General features: G+C 38.4%; 1 protein-coding gene across 4 annotated transcripts in view; it reads left to right on the forward strand.

Moving 5' to 3' along the window:
* The window catches only part of FMN1 (formin 1), a 380,104-nt gene that overhangs the window by 194,515 nt on the left and 168,691 nt on the right, over positions 1-16,898 (forward strand). For all 4 annotated transcript variants that reach the window (XM_074327933.2, XM_074327935.2, XM_074327934.2 and 1 more), the window contains one exon: positions 3,268-3,418. In XM_074327933.2, coding sequence (XP_074184034.2) covers positions 3,268-3,418 — 151 coding nt within the window. The remainder of the gene's footprint in view (positions 1-3,267; positions 3,419-16,898) is intronic.

Below are 16,898 nucleotides of genomic sequence, written 5' to 3' on the forward strand. Positions count from 1 at the left end.
TCCTCTCTCCAAAAAATAGGGCCAAGAGTTTATGTGGGGAAAATCCTGATTTTTAATGCCGATACTTTATAATTTCCCAAATGAATGGTAAAAACAAAACCAAAATAAAACAAAACTATGAGATGATCCTGAAATAACTTCTACCATTAGCTAAAGTACGTACTAGTGTTCCCATTTAAAACTCAGATGACATTTCCTAAGAAATAATTTCCCAGAATATTTATGTGGAGTTGTGTTTCCTTATTAGTGTCCTCAAATTACTGTGCAGCCTTTCCAGGGTGATGAATCCCACCTGGCAGCCCTGGAGTAATGTGTTATGACAGCAGACGGAGCTGTCCACACCTGGGTCTCACTAGTCTGCCTCCATTTCATTTCCCACAAGGCTTCATGAGCAACCAACATCACAGACCACAGCCGCGGTGTAACAGGGCCTCTGGGGGAGATACAGGCCCTTCACCCACCTTTGGTGCAAGGTGGGACAAAGCCAAGCTGGAGATCATCCTTGTCTGTGTTTTTCCTTCCTTTATGTATATGGCCATTTTGAGAAAGAAAACAGTGAAATGCTCAAGCTCTTACTAGTTTTACCATAAATTTAGGGCTTCAGTTTTGAGCAACATGCAAAGTATGATAGATGAACGTACTAACTTTCTTGAGCTAGGACATCAGGAGAGCCCTGCTTGGTGAACATGATTTTGGGGGTTGAGGAAAGGCTTCCCCAAAGTGGTGTGTGGAGACTCAACATGGGCACTTCTGTTGCACCACACACTTCGTCTCTTATTTTGGGTACCTCAAAATGTTTTTGTACCTCAGAGCATGACTACTTCTTTTAAACTAAAATGGTCAAAAGATTCTGTATAGTATTCATTTATGGACAAGAGTAAACTTATTTGGGATGTGTTCTTTTAAAGGAGATGAAACGGTGTTTTAATATTTTGTCCCATCAGAGGGCTAAGCACTTTGTATACCGTGGTACACGTGATAAATTTTGGTTTTTGTCTTCTGGGGAACCAGAAGTATAATATTAATTTTCTCCATTGCATGTATACTGCCTCTCATCCACCTAGATTGCTTTTCACTACTAACACGAACTGAAAGCAATTGTTGCTTTCTTTGGTGTGTGTTTTCTGGTTTCTAGAATAGGGAAGGGACATTGAGTTAAAGAAACAGCAATTCTCATCAATCTACTTTTTCAGCTTCCTAATATCTATGTTCCTAGTGAATATGTTCTCTTCCCCCCCTTTTGTTTTGCTCCCCAATCCTCCCTCCTCCCCTGACTCGCCTTCTTTCCCTACCCACTCTTTCTTCCTTCTTCCTCCTTCTACTGCCTTCCTCTTCTTTTTCTGAGCTAGAATTGTATGTTCAGTGGTCAGAAAAGAGTTGACCACAATGGCAGATGATCCACTGTGAGCGAGTCCTTGTTACTGCCCCCGCAGTGCCAGTTACCCCCAACTCACCGAGTGGTGGCATTCCAAAATTCTTCTCCTCATTGTTAGAAGTGTATTTTCCCATAGGAACAATGTTGTACATGGTGATACAGTGCTTCACCTGACCGCCAAAGCCAATTTACTTCAGAATATGAGTAAGTTATAGCACTAGTCATACTGGCCTGAGCTCAGAGTCCTCAGAGCTGGGGCCAAGCATTACAGGTGCAGGAGATGGTGGGGATAGGTCTGAACAATCTGCCTTATGCATCCCATCACCTCCCTCTAAGTACCTGTATGAAGCCCAAAGCAGTAGCCCCTAACGGGCTGCGTGCTGCAAAATTCCCTGACTGTCTTCTCCCATCAAGGTCTCCCTTCCTGAGTGCAGCTGAGATAAGCACTTAACATTAATGGTGTTAACTGCTTCAAATGGAACTTAAGTATTTGGCAGAGAGTGGTGGCTGAGAAAGGAGCACATGGACGTATCATATGTACTTTATTAGAAATCTTCTAGCCCTTAGGTGATGATTTCATAGGTATTTATTACATTTATTAGTTATAACATACAATTGTATGTTATAACTTACATATGTCACATATATACTCTTAAATGGCTTGAATATTATATTGGAAAAATTGTAATTTAAAAATGTGGAGAGAAGTGAATGTGGCCAGAACCAAAATGTCATTATTTCATGGGAAAGGCAGACATATAGCAAAATGTGAACATGCAGATCTGAAAAACCAGTATTCCCAACAGGTTTGAACATGAAAATCACCTTTTAGTATCAAAAAAGTGTGAGGACCATCCCATGTAATAATACATCTTTTAGTTTTCATTGAGAAAATACATAAGGTAAATACTTATAGATATTACGGGTAATAGCATATACGTATATTTGAAAAGCAATAAATACGGAGATGAGACATTATTTTTTTTCTGTCTGTGGGTGGGCATTAAAAGTGTTTTAAAATAAGATAAGAAACTAAGAAAGTGGACATTTGAAAGAAAATGTGTTCTGACTGAAGGAAGCCTGGAGAGGAAATCACCTGAGTCAGCTGTCAGAGGCAGTTCTTCTGTACCCAATTTTCCATATCTTTTTTCCTTTCTTTGTTTCAAAACTAGGGTGCCCCTGTTTTTCAAAGACAAAACAAAACAGTCTCCCCATTGCTGCTTCAGTTGAAATCCCAGTGGGGGCTGGATCCGTGGAGTTTTTTGGTTTGTTTGACTACTGTCGTTGGGGCAGGGTATTATAAATCAAGTATTTCTAAATGAGCACAGCCTGTTCACACATTATGGGTCCTGCACTGAGTGGACCTGAAAACCATATAATGCTTAGCATCATAATCCCAATTTAAAACCAGCAGAAGAAATCCAAAGAGAGGGTAAATCTTCACCTTAGTAATCCATTTTCATTCTAATTAAGAATCATCCCATCGGTGTCTTAAAATGGATTATCTTTCAGTCTTTATATGATGCCCATTTTTATCCGTCATGGAAATGCCACAGACTAAGGGAAAAGCAGCTTACAAGGCCTCAGTAATCTGAATCCCAGGATTTCCAGTCCCACAAAGTTTCTCTAGATCTCTCTCTCTCTTTGATTGTGTCTAATGACCATTCTGTTTTCAAAATGTATATTTGCTTTAATGTTCTATGGTACATTTTGGCTTTTAGAAAAAAAATGTGACGCCAAAACCTTTCCTCCAAGGTGTATTAGGGGGTGTATGTGTGTGAGTGTGTGTGTGTGTATTTTTTAATGAGTTAAAAAATGAATTACAGATTTTATTGTATTTTATTCTCTTCTGTTTTGGTTCTTAAGTTTAACTTGTCATTTTCTCTTTTAAGCCAAAACGCTACACCAACGCTGTGGGATTCCTTGGAAGAACCTGATATTCGGGATACTAGTGAATTTGAGTATTTATTCTCCAAAGACACAACTCAGCAGAAGAAAAAACCTCTGTCAGAGACTTATGAGAAAAAAAACAAGGTCAAAAAGGTATTGAGTGATTATAGTAATCATTGTAATTATACGTATTTTTTGTCATACATGGGAATCCGTTATGTGCTGCTGGTTTGCTTTCCCTCTATTTTCAAAACAGGTTTGGAAGGTTTTGAATCACATAGGACAAAAAGGAGCCAGTAGTTGAGAATGTGTGCTTGCTATTTTGGTCATATCATCTGACTTCAAGCTATTTTCTTCTTATTTATTTATTTTTTATTTTTTTTATTTTTTTATTTTAATTCAAGTTTATTGGGGTGACAATTGTTGGTAAAATTACATAGATTTCAGGTGTACAATTCTGTATTACATCATCTATAAATCCCATTGTGTGTTCACCACCCAGAGTCAGCTCTCCTTCCATCACCATATATTTGATCACCTTTACCCTCATCTCCCACCCCCCACCCCCCTTACCCTCTGGTAACCACTAACCTATTGTCTGTGTCTATGAGTTTTTGTTTCTCATTTGTTTGTCTTGTTCTTTTGTTGTTTTCGGTTTTATATACCACATATCAGTGAAATCATATGGTTCTCTGCTTTTTCTGTCTGACTCATTTTGCTTAGCATTATAATCCCAAGATCCATCCATGTTGTCACAAATGGTCCTATTTCATCTTTTCTTACTGCTGAATAGTATTCTATTGTGTATATACACCACAACAGCTTTATCCATTCATATTTTCTTAATTTAATGTGGAGTTTTTTTAGCCATTCCAAGGGAAAGAAAAAAAACTGTGGCTATTTAAATGTAATTAATAAAATTGCATGAAATGAAAAAAGGCAGTCCTTCTGGGGCACTGGCCACTTTTCAGTTTTGTTCTTTGACAAGTGGCTCCCATGTAGCACAGATATAAAATGTTTCTGTCATTACAAAAAGTTCTATTGGATGGCACTGCTTAGGCATCTGGGATATGTTGCTGAAAAACAAAACAAAACAGAACAAAGATTCTTGCCCTGTGGAGCTTATATTAACAATCAACATTAAAAACAAAAAGTAAACCAGGTGACAGAGCAGGGTAAGGAGCATCAGTTTGGCACGATGGGGATGGAGCTGCAGTTTTAAATAGAGTATACAGGATAGTCCTCACTGCGAAAGGTGACATCCGAGCAAAGAGTTGAGGACCTAAAATCTGAGGCCACCAGTCAGCCTGTCAGGAAACAAGTTCGAGATTCTCAAGCAGTCAGATAGCTGTGAAGTTGAATCACAGCTGTGTCAGTCACTGGCTATGTGACCTAAGTCGAAGTTCTTCCATTCCTTGCCTCGGTCCCCTAACCATCACATGAGATGATGTCTGCTCTGACTGTTGTTCTAAGTCATTATTAATGAGGTTTTATAGACATCATGCTCAGCCTAATGTGTGACACATATAGTCAGCCTTCAGCCGACGATGGCTACTATTGTTTTGCTGCTGTTGCTGCTACTACTGCTGTTATTTCTTAGTATTGGCGTTTTGATAACAGCACGGAGGGTGTTAAGGAAAAAGTAAACGAGGTGGTTCTGCTATTGATTTGCTATGTGAGCTTGGGTAGGTTGCCTACCTTCTCGAGGCTGTATTTTCCCTTTTCTGTAAAAGAGGATTAACAATATCTGAGTCTACCTGACCCACCAGGATGTTGTGACATTCAAATCTAGGAGGGTTTGAGGACGTGTTTGGAAAAGTGTGTAATATTTAATGAGATCATCGTCAACTCTTCATTCTTGAATCATATAATGGGGTTCATCTGTTGGTTGATATCTCAAGTAACATTAGGATTATGAAATCAGCTGTGCTTTATAGGAGAGAAACGTGGCAAAAGTCTGAATGCAGTTTCCTGTGAATCAAATTAGCTTTTTCCCACTGACTTGAATTATGAATGAAAATCGTGATCAGAATTTTTCACCTCTGCAGTCCATTGGCATTGTGTTTTCACGAGAAAAATTTGGTCCATATAGTAATTAAATTTCACAATAAATCTTTTAAAAGGACATATTACATGGAACAATTTGAAATTTTCTACTAAAACCATTAGTTCCAGGCAAAAAGTCAACTGATCTACTACATAAAATGTATGCCCACACATTTAGAGGTGGAAACAAGCGTGCTTTATAGGCCAGCTGGCTTTTTAAATGCCATCTACAGAAACCGAAGATTATAGTTTCTATATAAAGGGTAAAAAAAGAATCTTTATATTCCAAAGCTTGCTTCAATTCGCCACTTCCAGGAAGCCTTCCATGACTAACCAGGAACTCCGCTAAATGCATTCTTAGGCAACGTCATATTAAACTTAACTTTGTTCTCTCTTTCTTCACAGATTGCTATTATGCACCTCTTTTGTTTCTCTCTCTGGATGCTTGGTAACGTGTTGCTTAGTCATAAAACTAATTATTTTTGTTTTGGTAAATGAATATTTTTTTAAACATCAAAGCATTTGGTTGTTTATTCTTATTTCTTATCTCATAATCGTTTGATTCAACAAAGGATTTTCACTAAGGCAGTTAGTCCTTGGTGTGTTTATTTTGTTTCACTGTCTGAGGAGAAAAATACCCTTCATTTGAACTCTTTAATCCTTCTGAGCTGTGGGGTTGCTCTTACCCCATATAATCTACGCATGTGTAGTCTCCACTTTTTCCTTTAAGTAGAGGCAAGAATGTAGGTCTGCTGGGCTTGTTGCTTGAGGCTGCTTGGAGTTTTCAGTGAGATTTGCGGTCTACCTTAGTGCTGAGATTTTAAGTTTTAAAGCAAATAGCGGGCTGAATCAAACACCAGAAAACTAAACCTGCCTCCTATAAGCCTTCCCTCCATGCCTGTGTTCAGATTTCCAGCATCAAGATGGATCCCTGGGTCTCTTCCGAGAGTCAGATGTTTGTTTTCTTTTCTCTTAAAATAAAAATGAAAGTGTATTTTAGAGGTTGCGAGCCGCTGAGGAGTTTCAGCATTGGGGCCAACGTCATCAGCTTAACCACAGAATGGTTCCCATACCACATGACCAGGAAGACACTTGCCAAATAGGCCTTCTATAATGACTGAAGTGGAGTACATGTCGGAGATGGTAATATCCAGCATCCTTAGTCTCGGCTGTGGGGGCTCAGCCAGCACTTAGACATACAAGTGAACGTCTTTGAAATGGCTTTCATCCCTCTTCACATTCCATGTTCCCCATTCAGAAATAACTGTCAAGATTCTGCTGAACTCAGGTTCCGTTTCCTCTTCTGTACTAGCATTTGAAGTCCCCACCAGTGGAACTGGATTAAAGTAAACAGATACATATGTTCGTACATTGGGCAGGTATCCTGTTCTATAAGATCATATAGTCTAAGAACTAGAAGGAACCTTACCAATCATCTAATTCAGTACCCCCATTTGGCACACGAGACACTGAGACCTAGAAAGATGAAGAGGGAGTTTGCACACTTTTAACTAGGAAGACATCAGTCATGACGAACACTTGAAAGGATGTACAGAGCCTCATCACGTTCATTTCCCTTTTACTTAAGCAGTCATTTGCCACACTGATGACGTGAACAACATTTATTGGGGTGATTGATCTGACATTTATAAATGAGAGTAGCTGTTATTAAATTCATCAACAAAATACAGCTCCTTGTGCCAATCCCAAATGTCTCCAACATTGTGAAATTATCCAGTTTTCTTCAGAGTCTTCCCATAGAAAGCCAAATCTCTGAATAAAAAGATGTTTTACGTGTAACTCCAACAACGCAATAATGTAGGTTTGGAGCTGTTTTCCTTTGACTCTGTCCGTATTTTCAATATTAGCTATATAAATAAATACTAACTCTCACAAATTTGTATTGGACACTCAAGCATGTGCCAAGCTCATTTGTGACACCAGACCACTCGGCCACTGCAAACATAGCAACCACCAGACTGAGAAGCAGAGTTCAAAGCATCAGCTCTTGTTGGCACCACCGACACTTAGTACTGTCTCCTATTTTTTGCTCTGTGCTAACCTTCCGAGCAAATCATTTAACTTTCCCACGCTCATTCCTTCTCTTATAAAATGAGGAATAACCACTCTTTACAGGGTTGTTACAAGGATAAAATGAAATCATGGTTAGGAAAGTACTTTATCCTTTAGAATTATGTATTCGTCTCTTAGTTTATGCACTAATGTGAAGGTTTTGCAAAGAAGTTCTTGAACATTGTTGATTCCCACAAGGTTGTCGGAGGTCTTAATACATTAGTATATCGATTCCTGAAACTATTTGCAAATGTTAATCTCTACACCATTCCTGCTTTTCAATATTTATAGGATTCTACGTCTTCCTCTAATGACACATACAGACAGCTAGTAGTTCATCTTGCTTTGGTTTATATAGCATTTTTGCACTGTAAAATAAGAGTTTCCACTGTCAATATGCCCACAGTTACACTGCCTCTAAATTACGTTTGTTTCTGGGAAAGGTAGGTCAACACCTTGACAAGGAGCCAGAAATCTGCCTTCATTGTCTGAGATTCTTTCTCCTGGTGCCTGTCAAGGAAGTAGCTACTCTGATAAACTTTCCAGTTGCTTTCTAAACTTGCCCAACAACTTTCCGAAAATCAGCAAGACCTGCCAATAGTCTTCTTCTTTTGAGATGTCATGATCTCACTTTGAATTATAAATAATTTTCTATGCTTCTTCCCTCCTCTGTAAGATACATAAAATCATTCCTCTCCCTCAGCCTCTTTGATAGAGATTTCTTAAGAATAATGAAATAATGGCTCTTCCCTGAGCACTTTGGGGTGGGGGGTGGCTGGGTGGGGAGAGGTTGTGATGGTTCAGCAGACAGGAGTCTGTTGAAACGTCCTGGAGCCAAAAGCCATCAGTTGTAATTTGGTCACTTTGGCGAGGATCATAGCTGTAATTCTCAAATCCCAGACTCGGTGTCTCAGTTTAGTGGGGAGGGGAGAAGGGTGGAAGGAGAACATTGTTTGGAAGCCTGAACATAAATTTATAGGGTTTCAAAACCTGTTGCCTTCCAAGTTTATATAATTTCAGCTTTTGTGTACAAAGATAATTTCTCTAGCTGCCTTGGTAAGGTATGTGCATCTCCCTGCCCCCCTGTCCCAGGAATGGGGATGAGTTTGCAAACCCCTTTATATTTCTCATGGGTTTGAAAAATGAACAGTGAGGTTAAAGGTTATCATCTATAGAAATGAGTGAAATAAGTTGCCCGTGTGTTGATTGCACCAATAGATGACCTTGAGGTCATTCATTAGTGCTATGTCCAGATTCCTTGAGTGATAGCTGGAACAACCAGGACTTTCCTATTCTTCACCTTAAAGGGCCCTGACTGGCCAAATGTACTGAAAGCAAACAGGAGCATTTCGTCTATGACAGGCATCAGTTTACAAAAATTCTGTCTTGTAAATTTTATTCGGAAATAAGATGGCCCCAAAAGTTAAGTTGTGCTTTTACTTCATTTGCTTATTGAAAAAAGAAAAAGGTGGTTAGAACTTGTCAAGTACAGATATCAATGATGCCTTCAGAATGTTGAATCTGAATATTATTCTTGGAGTTCAGCTATGTTTCTCTTGTTGGCTGTTAAACAGTAACTTAATCGGGACTTGCAGCTCCAACCAGTGGCGGTATCACTGGGATGCTCATTGCCTACCCCAAACCACAAGAGGGCACCTTAGAATGCTGAGATGTAGAGCTAAATTAGCTTCTGTCCCAGCGCACTGAGAAATGGAACCTACAAGAGAGTGACTGCCCCTCTGCACCCTCTTTAGTCTTGTTAAATCTCTTTATTGTGGACCATGAGGCCAAATTTCACAGCAAATTATCCACACAAAGTATTGGGAGCCAAATGCATATTAGAAAGGCTTGGAGGTATTAGTAGAATAGAAATCGCTAGTAGGCATAGTTCCAGTGCTTGGAATGAATGACTGCAGTATAAAATTTATGAAGTATTAGACTTAGCTCCTTTGGGATTGATTCTGGAAACACACACACACACACACACACACACACACACACAGACAACTTTTTAAATCTTTCATCTCTAAAGGGAGTGAAGATTTATTTGACTATAGATTTGGGATTATCTAATTGGAAAACAAAGAAGAATGATTGGAGATTACAAGATAGGCTCTGAGAGAACCATTATAAGTATTTGCATTTTTAAAAAGTATTTTTCCTTTCCTTCTAGCTGAGGAAAGTTTTGAAGCCTTGCCTGAATTTTCCTGGACATCATTCATTTATGATTAATACAAGCTTTTCGCTAAGACTATGACATGGGCTGGGGCTAGACAGTAGCTTCAGGGTGAGTGCCAGTATTGGTACTTTGATTGTGGCGGTGATTCCTCCGGCCTCCACTTCTAAGCTTGGAAGTAGGTGAGAAGATAACAAGAATAGGCAGAATCTTATATGTATGTTTAAGTCACAAACCCAGGTCACGTGGATGCTTTTGCTACGAAATTCATAAATGCTTTGCAAAGTGCACACATCTCCAATATACACAAAGGTCAAAACAGCCCCTGCACACCCATGTGTTCTCACAGGTACACATTTCATATGGACAGAGAAGTCTCGATAACCTTGGATTTTCGTAGTATCTTTCAAGTGAAGATTTCAATAGTAATAATAATACTTAATGGTAAGCTCCTAAGTGTTTTTCGGTTAAGTGCTTGGCATGTATTCACTTATTTAATGAACACAAGAACCCAGCAGGATAGTTACTATGACTATTCCCATGTTGTAGGTGAGGAAGCGGGAGCCTAGAGGGGTTACGTACCTGGGCCAGCATCACGCAGCTCTTAAGTGGTAAGGAAATGAATCCAGCCACAACCGCAGAGCCTGTGCTCTTAGTTCCCTGACACATGGTCTTTTGGTCTGATTTGAACTTCCAGCCCAGATTTAAATTCACTCAGAGAAGTCTGAATTTTCTTCCCTGGTCCTTGTTTAGTGACCGAAGCACACTGGCTTTGGTGTCAGTAGACCTGATTTCCACTTCTAGTTCTGATCTTAACCAGCTATTGCATCTTGGGCAAGTCCTTTAAATTTCCTGGGTCTCATTCTCATCTGTCAAAAGATGAGAGCTTTAATTAGATGAATTCCAACAATCAGGCCATTACTTCTACTTTGCAAATGGGGACACTTAAGACCCACTAACTTTTGTTTTGTTTATTAAAGGTCAGATTGACAAGAGATTCACACGTGAACCAGCATCTCAGCATGTAGGTCCAGGCACGATCCAATAGATCAAGCTGCCTGACACCGCTGGCACCATATTGTATGAGTATGTGGGAGCTTGGGGAATAATTGTTAGATTAATTGTTAGGATTTTAATAACATGTGCCTTCCCTCCCCCCCACCCCGCCCCCAGGTCTTAAGAGTCATAAATGTATTGAAGAATTATTTTAAACTAACTTTCTTTATGTACTGTGGTACTGAAGGACTGGAAATATCATGGGGAAAATGGCAATAGAAAAGCTCCAAAGACCTCTTTTGGAAGGTAACTGGTAGTTAGCTGTTGTCGTGTGTCCAGGCATGTAACCTCTCTGGCCTTAGTTTCTGTAACTGTCATGACACCTGGAATGGATGTTTTTAAAGATGTTTTCTAGATGCAACGTATCAGATCATATCTATACGTGTATACCTTCACACCTACATTTTAAAACTGAGTGTGTACAAGTATGTGAGTAGAATAAAACTTTGCATTTGGACCTTGCCTAGTCAGTGAGTAACATGAGATATACTACAAACTGGCCTCACAATCACAATGTTTCTTCTTTCAAAGATGCGGTATTTCCCTTCTCACACTTGTCTTTATTTAACAGAAAATGCATTTGGCAGCAGCAGCCATTTGTTGAGCTTGCCAGCCTCCACTGGTTTGTGTGGCCCTTTACCATTTTCCCTTCCATCTCTCAAGAGTTTTCAGGGTCCAGAGGCCAAGCCAAAAGTTCAAGTTATACCAGACAAAGTGGCCCATGTGTTTCTTAGGACAGTCTGGCTTGACCCCTGTACTATGGCCACGCTTTCAATTTTTGATAACATACCTTTTGGCCCAGAGCTTGATTTCGTTTGGGCCTGACCTGATTTCTCTCCAGCTGAGGCTAATTTGCATGGCTGTAAACACGGGTCTTACAAAGCTCACCAACTGTGATAAAAGCAAAGTAACCTGAGACCATTGGAAACTCAAAAATCTGCCTTCAGTATCTGAGCCTGACTCTGAGTCACGCCTCAGCCTAGGAGGCTGCCAGCATGCCGCAGCTAAAGAAATGTTATTCTGATTGATCTGATTAGGGCAGCAAGGTTAGCCATGGTCAATTTACAAAGACAGTATGAGAAGAAATCATGTGTGTAGCCATGTTCTGGGTCATTGAGGCCCCTGCCAGAAGTTATGAAAAGCCACAGCTCTGCCAGGACCATTATCAGATCTCCTCAGTGGGGTACAAATGGGATTGGAGGGTTAGGGGCCCCTTTAGTGGAATGAATGACAGAAGGGATTGAGCTGGGAAGAGCTAGTGAATCATGCTTGCTTCTAGCTGGATTCCTTAGCTGCCAGGCCCCTTGCGCTTAGAGTGGGAGAGCCTGGAAGTTTACCAGTACAGGCTGAGCAGGACTGCTGCCCTCAGCTCTTCGTAGCAATGGAAAAGAGAGGGTGGAAAGGCTAGTTTGAAAAGGACATGAGTGGGGTGCCCGGTTAACTCAGTTTGTTGGAGGGTAGTGCTCTTAAGACCAAGGTTGCTGGTTCGATCCCCACATGGCCCTCTGTGAGCTGCACCCTCCTTAAAAAACAAAAGAAAAGAAAAGGACATGAGACTCTAGACTGACCCACAGAAAGCAGCCAGATGGAACCTATTGGGCATTTTGATCCCTTCCTTCACCAGAAGAGTGGTTTAATTGGGATCTGGCTCCAGGCCCTGGTTACTAAATAACCTGAGTTTTAGTGTTTTCATTTTCATTAATTAACTTTTATGCTAGGTACCTTATTAGTCACATTAGGCATTTTGCATGTGCAAAATATCCTCGGAGGTGAGAAGGGGGTCTTTAAAAATAGTATAGAGCTGCAGGTACCAGGGGGTTAATTCATGACCTAATTATCACATCACTTTTTACTCTCTTGTACAACTTCCTTAGTTTACAACAAGCACAAACACTTTTAAACTTTACTTTGAAATGGTTAGTGCATTCATATTGATTCTGAAGATTTTTGGATCCTCCACTCTGGGTGTGGTTCTCTTCTTCCCCGTCCAGTTCAGGAAAAATGTTACTTACAACACTGGGATAAGGTACATTAATTAACAAAGAAAGATTTATTTAAGATGAAGCCAACCGAAAGCCACATTGCTTGAGCTGGGGCTCATTATAAATAGTTCACTTTGTACTATAATCATCTTACTAATGGGAAAAAATGAGACATTGAGAGTGTTGATTAGAGAAGAATGTGATTCAGAACGTAGCAGCAAAATGCCTAAAGCATATGATGTTTGGAATGATTTAGTAAGTAAGACATTGGAGAAACTCTGCCATGTGATGCTTTTATTGTGCACTATGTGTACTCTCCGGGTGGGGAGACACCTGAGCAATTCAGCCTTTCAATTGCCACCAAAGAACGGGATGAACCTGTGAGTCTGAAGGTACATGGAGAAGGAGCTAGGACTCAGACCAGCACAGGGAGTTGACACCTATCACCTGAGATTTGGTGTTTGCCTCAGGGCCACCAGGAAGCCAGTGACAGGGCTGTAGCCCAGGCCTGAGCTCCAGGTCTGTAGCCCACTGCTTCCTCCTGCAGGCCCCGTGCACCCAGAGTCACAGCTCGTCTAAGTCTGGAAGGGAGTCCCGTAGTGGTTCACCAGGGGTGTCTTGAAACCACACCAGCCTGGCTTTTTCTTTCTGAGTTATCACTTTATCCGTGAGGCAAGTCCCTTCATCTCTCTAAGACTCCTCTGTGCTACAGTTCCTATGCCTGTGAAGTGAGAATAACAATAGTGCCCCCTTCAAAAGGTGATTAGGATAATTAAACTAATCTGTGTGAAGTGTTTAGCTTTACATGTGACGCAGAATGTTTGTTGCTGCCACCATACTATCACCACTGTCATTAGTACTATGAGGAGTAGGAAGGCTGAGAAAAAATCCTCTAATGTCACCCTTAGAGGACAACAGAAGCCTCATTTGTCATTCAATGATAGCCCCTGGGCCCCAGAGAGCTACCTGAGCTCATTGTACCCTACCATGTCTTTGTGCGTGTCCCACTGGGACACAACTATGTAATTAGAGCAAATGAATTTAAGCTAGATGCTCAGAGATGAATGTCCTCAAGGTGTGCAAGAGAAAACCACGCAATAGAACAAAAAGACACTCAAATTTGTTTCCATTTTCTACTACAACTTTTATTTGGTTTTCATGGTAATCTGTGTGGTACCATTTTAAGAGGGCCGGCCATTAGCCTCCTTAAATCCTTTAGAATATGATAAGCTTTAAATAAATAAAATAAACATGTTTAGAATGGCTGATTTAGATGATGACGAAACTCTTAAAGTATGATATTTTAGGTTGATTCTATATTAACAATGGAATAGACTGAATTAGCTATTATCTGTTGTCAACGTAAAACATAATTTAAAAGTCAAGTAGTATTAAGAGACTTAAGAAACAGCAATGTTCCCGCAAATCTCAACAAATTTCAAGCAATTTTTCATACAGAGCACATCCTCTGATCAAAAGGAAATAAGTTAGAAATCATATATCAATAGCAAATATACAGCCTAAATATATTCATAACATAAAACTTGCCTTTTAAAATTTATATTCACACCTATAAATAACTCGTGGATCAAGAGACAAATTACAATGGTGTTCAGACAACACTTATAACTCAAAAAATAAAAATACTGGTTATCAAGACTCATACAATATAGCTAAAACGTATGGTCATAAGTGATTATATTAGAAAAGAAAAAGGTCAAAAATCAATTAAGCTTCCAAAATTAATAGCTAGGGAAAAAAAGCCCAAAGAAATTAGAAGGAAATATTGGGTTGCACAACAAGAAAAGCCATTTTTGTAGGTCAAATATGATCAAATATTTATAATTTCATAGGGTTCAACCTAATATATTTTAAAAGATTCAAGAATGAAAACTATTTTTTAAAAATTTAATACAGTAAAGATCAATATAGTCAAAAGTTTGTTCTTTGAACAAACTAGTATATAATCTTTATAACACTATTAGGCAAGGACAGGAAATAAAAGAAAAATTACTGGCCAATCTCTGTCATATAGATGTGAAGACCCTAAACAGAGTATTAGCAGACTGAATCCAACAATCTATGAAAAAAATTATTGTATTGAAAGCATTCAAGTAGACCTAAATAAAAGGAGAGACATATTCTCTTCACAAACAGGAAAACCAACATTGTAAAGATATCAGTTCACCCCAAATTGATATCTAGCTTCAAAGTAATTTCATTCAAAATCTAAATAAGATTATTCGGAATTTGATAAGCTTGTTCTAAAAATTTGTATAGAAGAGCAAAGTTTCAAAAATAACCTTACAAAAACAATCTTAAACATAAATATGATGTTTAGTAAAACTATCAATTCACAAAAGGATGATTTCATTGGTCTGAAGTTAAAAACACGAACGCCAAAGAATTATAAGGAATCATGCATTTGTGGCAAAACTATTTTTTTTAAAGCAAAGGAATAATGAACATAAAATTCAGAAAGATAAAAAAAAAATTCTAGGAAAAAACCCAGATAAGATACATATTCTACCTCATATCAACAAAAATTAAGGAATATGTAATAAGGTAGCTATAGTAGGATAATAGGCACAGAAAGAAAACAAACAAAACAAAGGTCAGTTGAAAGAACTGAAGGTTCAGACACAGAGCCATGCATATACAGAAACTAATATATGACAAATGTGGTATCTCATATCAGTGGGTAAAATTGACTATTAAAAAATATAAAAATCAGCGTATATGTGGCCAAAAGGAAAGAAAAAAGATCCCTCCCTCCTTCATGAGTAAAAATTAATTGCAGATGTATCAACAACATGAGTGAGAAAGGAAAAAGTTAATAGTTTATAAAAAAAGAATACAGGAGCGTATCTATTAACCTTACGTGGGAAAGACACAAAAAGCACAAATCAAATAAATATGTAATTAAAATAAAACTACATTATAATTGAAAAGCTCTTGCTCATCAAAAGATAACACAAAGTTTATGAAAAGATAAGCCACAAGCTTGGAGAAGACATTTGTAACATAAATAACTGAAGAAGAATTCCTATCCAAGATAGAGGTAGAATTCTTACCAATCAATAAGAGAAATAACAGAATATGGGCAAAATACAATAACAATAACAGAAATATGGGCAGAATACATGAACAGACTTGTCATGGAATAAATGGTCAATAAACATAAAATGATAATAAGGATAAGGTAGCAGCTAGGAAATGCAGAGATACCATTTTAGACCCACCAGTTGGCAAAAATTAAAAAAGCATATCTGTAAAATATTGAGAGAGTGTTGAGTAGAAGGAACTCGCACTGCTGCAAAGGGAAAGGTCAGTTGTTCCACATACTTGGAAAACAATTTGGCTCTGTCTAGTTCATGTGAACATGTGTACACCTTCTACACATTTATACCAAGAGACTCATGAGAGAATATTTGTAAAAGCTTTGTTTATAATAGCAAAAATCTGAAAATGACAATATCCATCCATCATCATTAGAATGGATGAATGGACTGATGTAAAGCCACATCACAGAATGCTATACAGCCAGATGCATCCACATTGATGATTCATAAACATGATGTTCAGTAAAAAAAAAAAAAGTTACAAAACAATGAGTCCATTGGTCTGAAGTTCAAAAACATGAACAGACAAAGAAATTTATGGAATCATACATTTGTGGCAAAACATTTTTTTTTTTTTAAAAGCAAAGGAATAATAAACACAAAATTCAGAATAATGGTTCCTTTGGAGGAAAATTGTGGAGGAAGATAGCCTTCAAATAGATTAGTAGTTCTCACTTTCATAAGTGGGGGGGGTGAGTACATGGTTTATTTTTGACATCCTTTAAACTATGCATAAATGTACATGTGCTATCACTTTGTATGATATTTCACAGCTTTTAAAAGAAAAATTAAAAGTTTCCTGTTGCCCCCACCCCACTCCCACCTGGACCTCAGAGGCACCAGTTTTCAACACCCTTAACTTATCTCTCTGGTATGTATTCTGCTGTCTCTTCCTTCTACAATTGTAGATAGTTAATATAGAATTCCTATTTTGGTAAACAAGGATTTCTGTATTTCAGAATTATATTTTATAAAAGCTCATTTTACTTTTTAAAAAAAGAATACAGTTAATTTTCTGAGTTTAAAAATTATAGTTTCTTTACATTTTCTTTTGTTTCCAACTTTCCTATGTTTCTTCTTCCAAGTTTCTTTTCATATATGTTTTTTGGTTTTGACTTCTGTATTTCATGTTAGAGCATTTCTTCAGATAATTGGTGATCCTTGGCTGCTCTTTTATA

The sequence above is a fragment of the Rhinolophus sinicus genome, chromosome 3, assembly GCF_057876585.1.
Source record: "Rhinolophus sinicus isolate RSI-liver-muscle chromosome 3, RSI-T2T, whole genome shotgun sequence".
Lineage (NCBI taxonomy): Eukaryota > Metazoa > Chordata > Mammalia > Chiroptera > Rhinolophidae > Rhinolophus > Rhinolophus sinicus.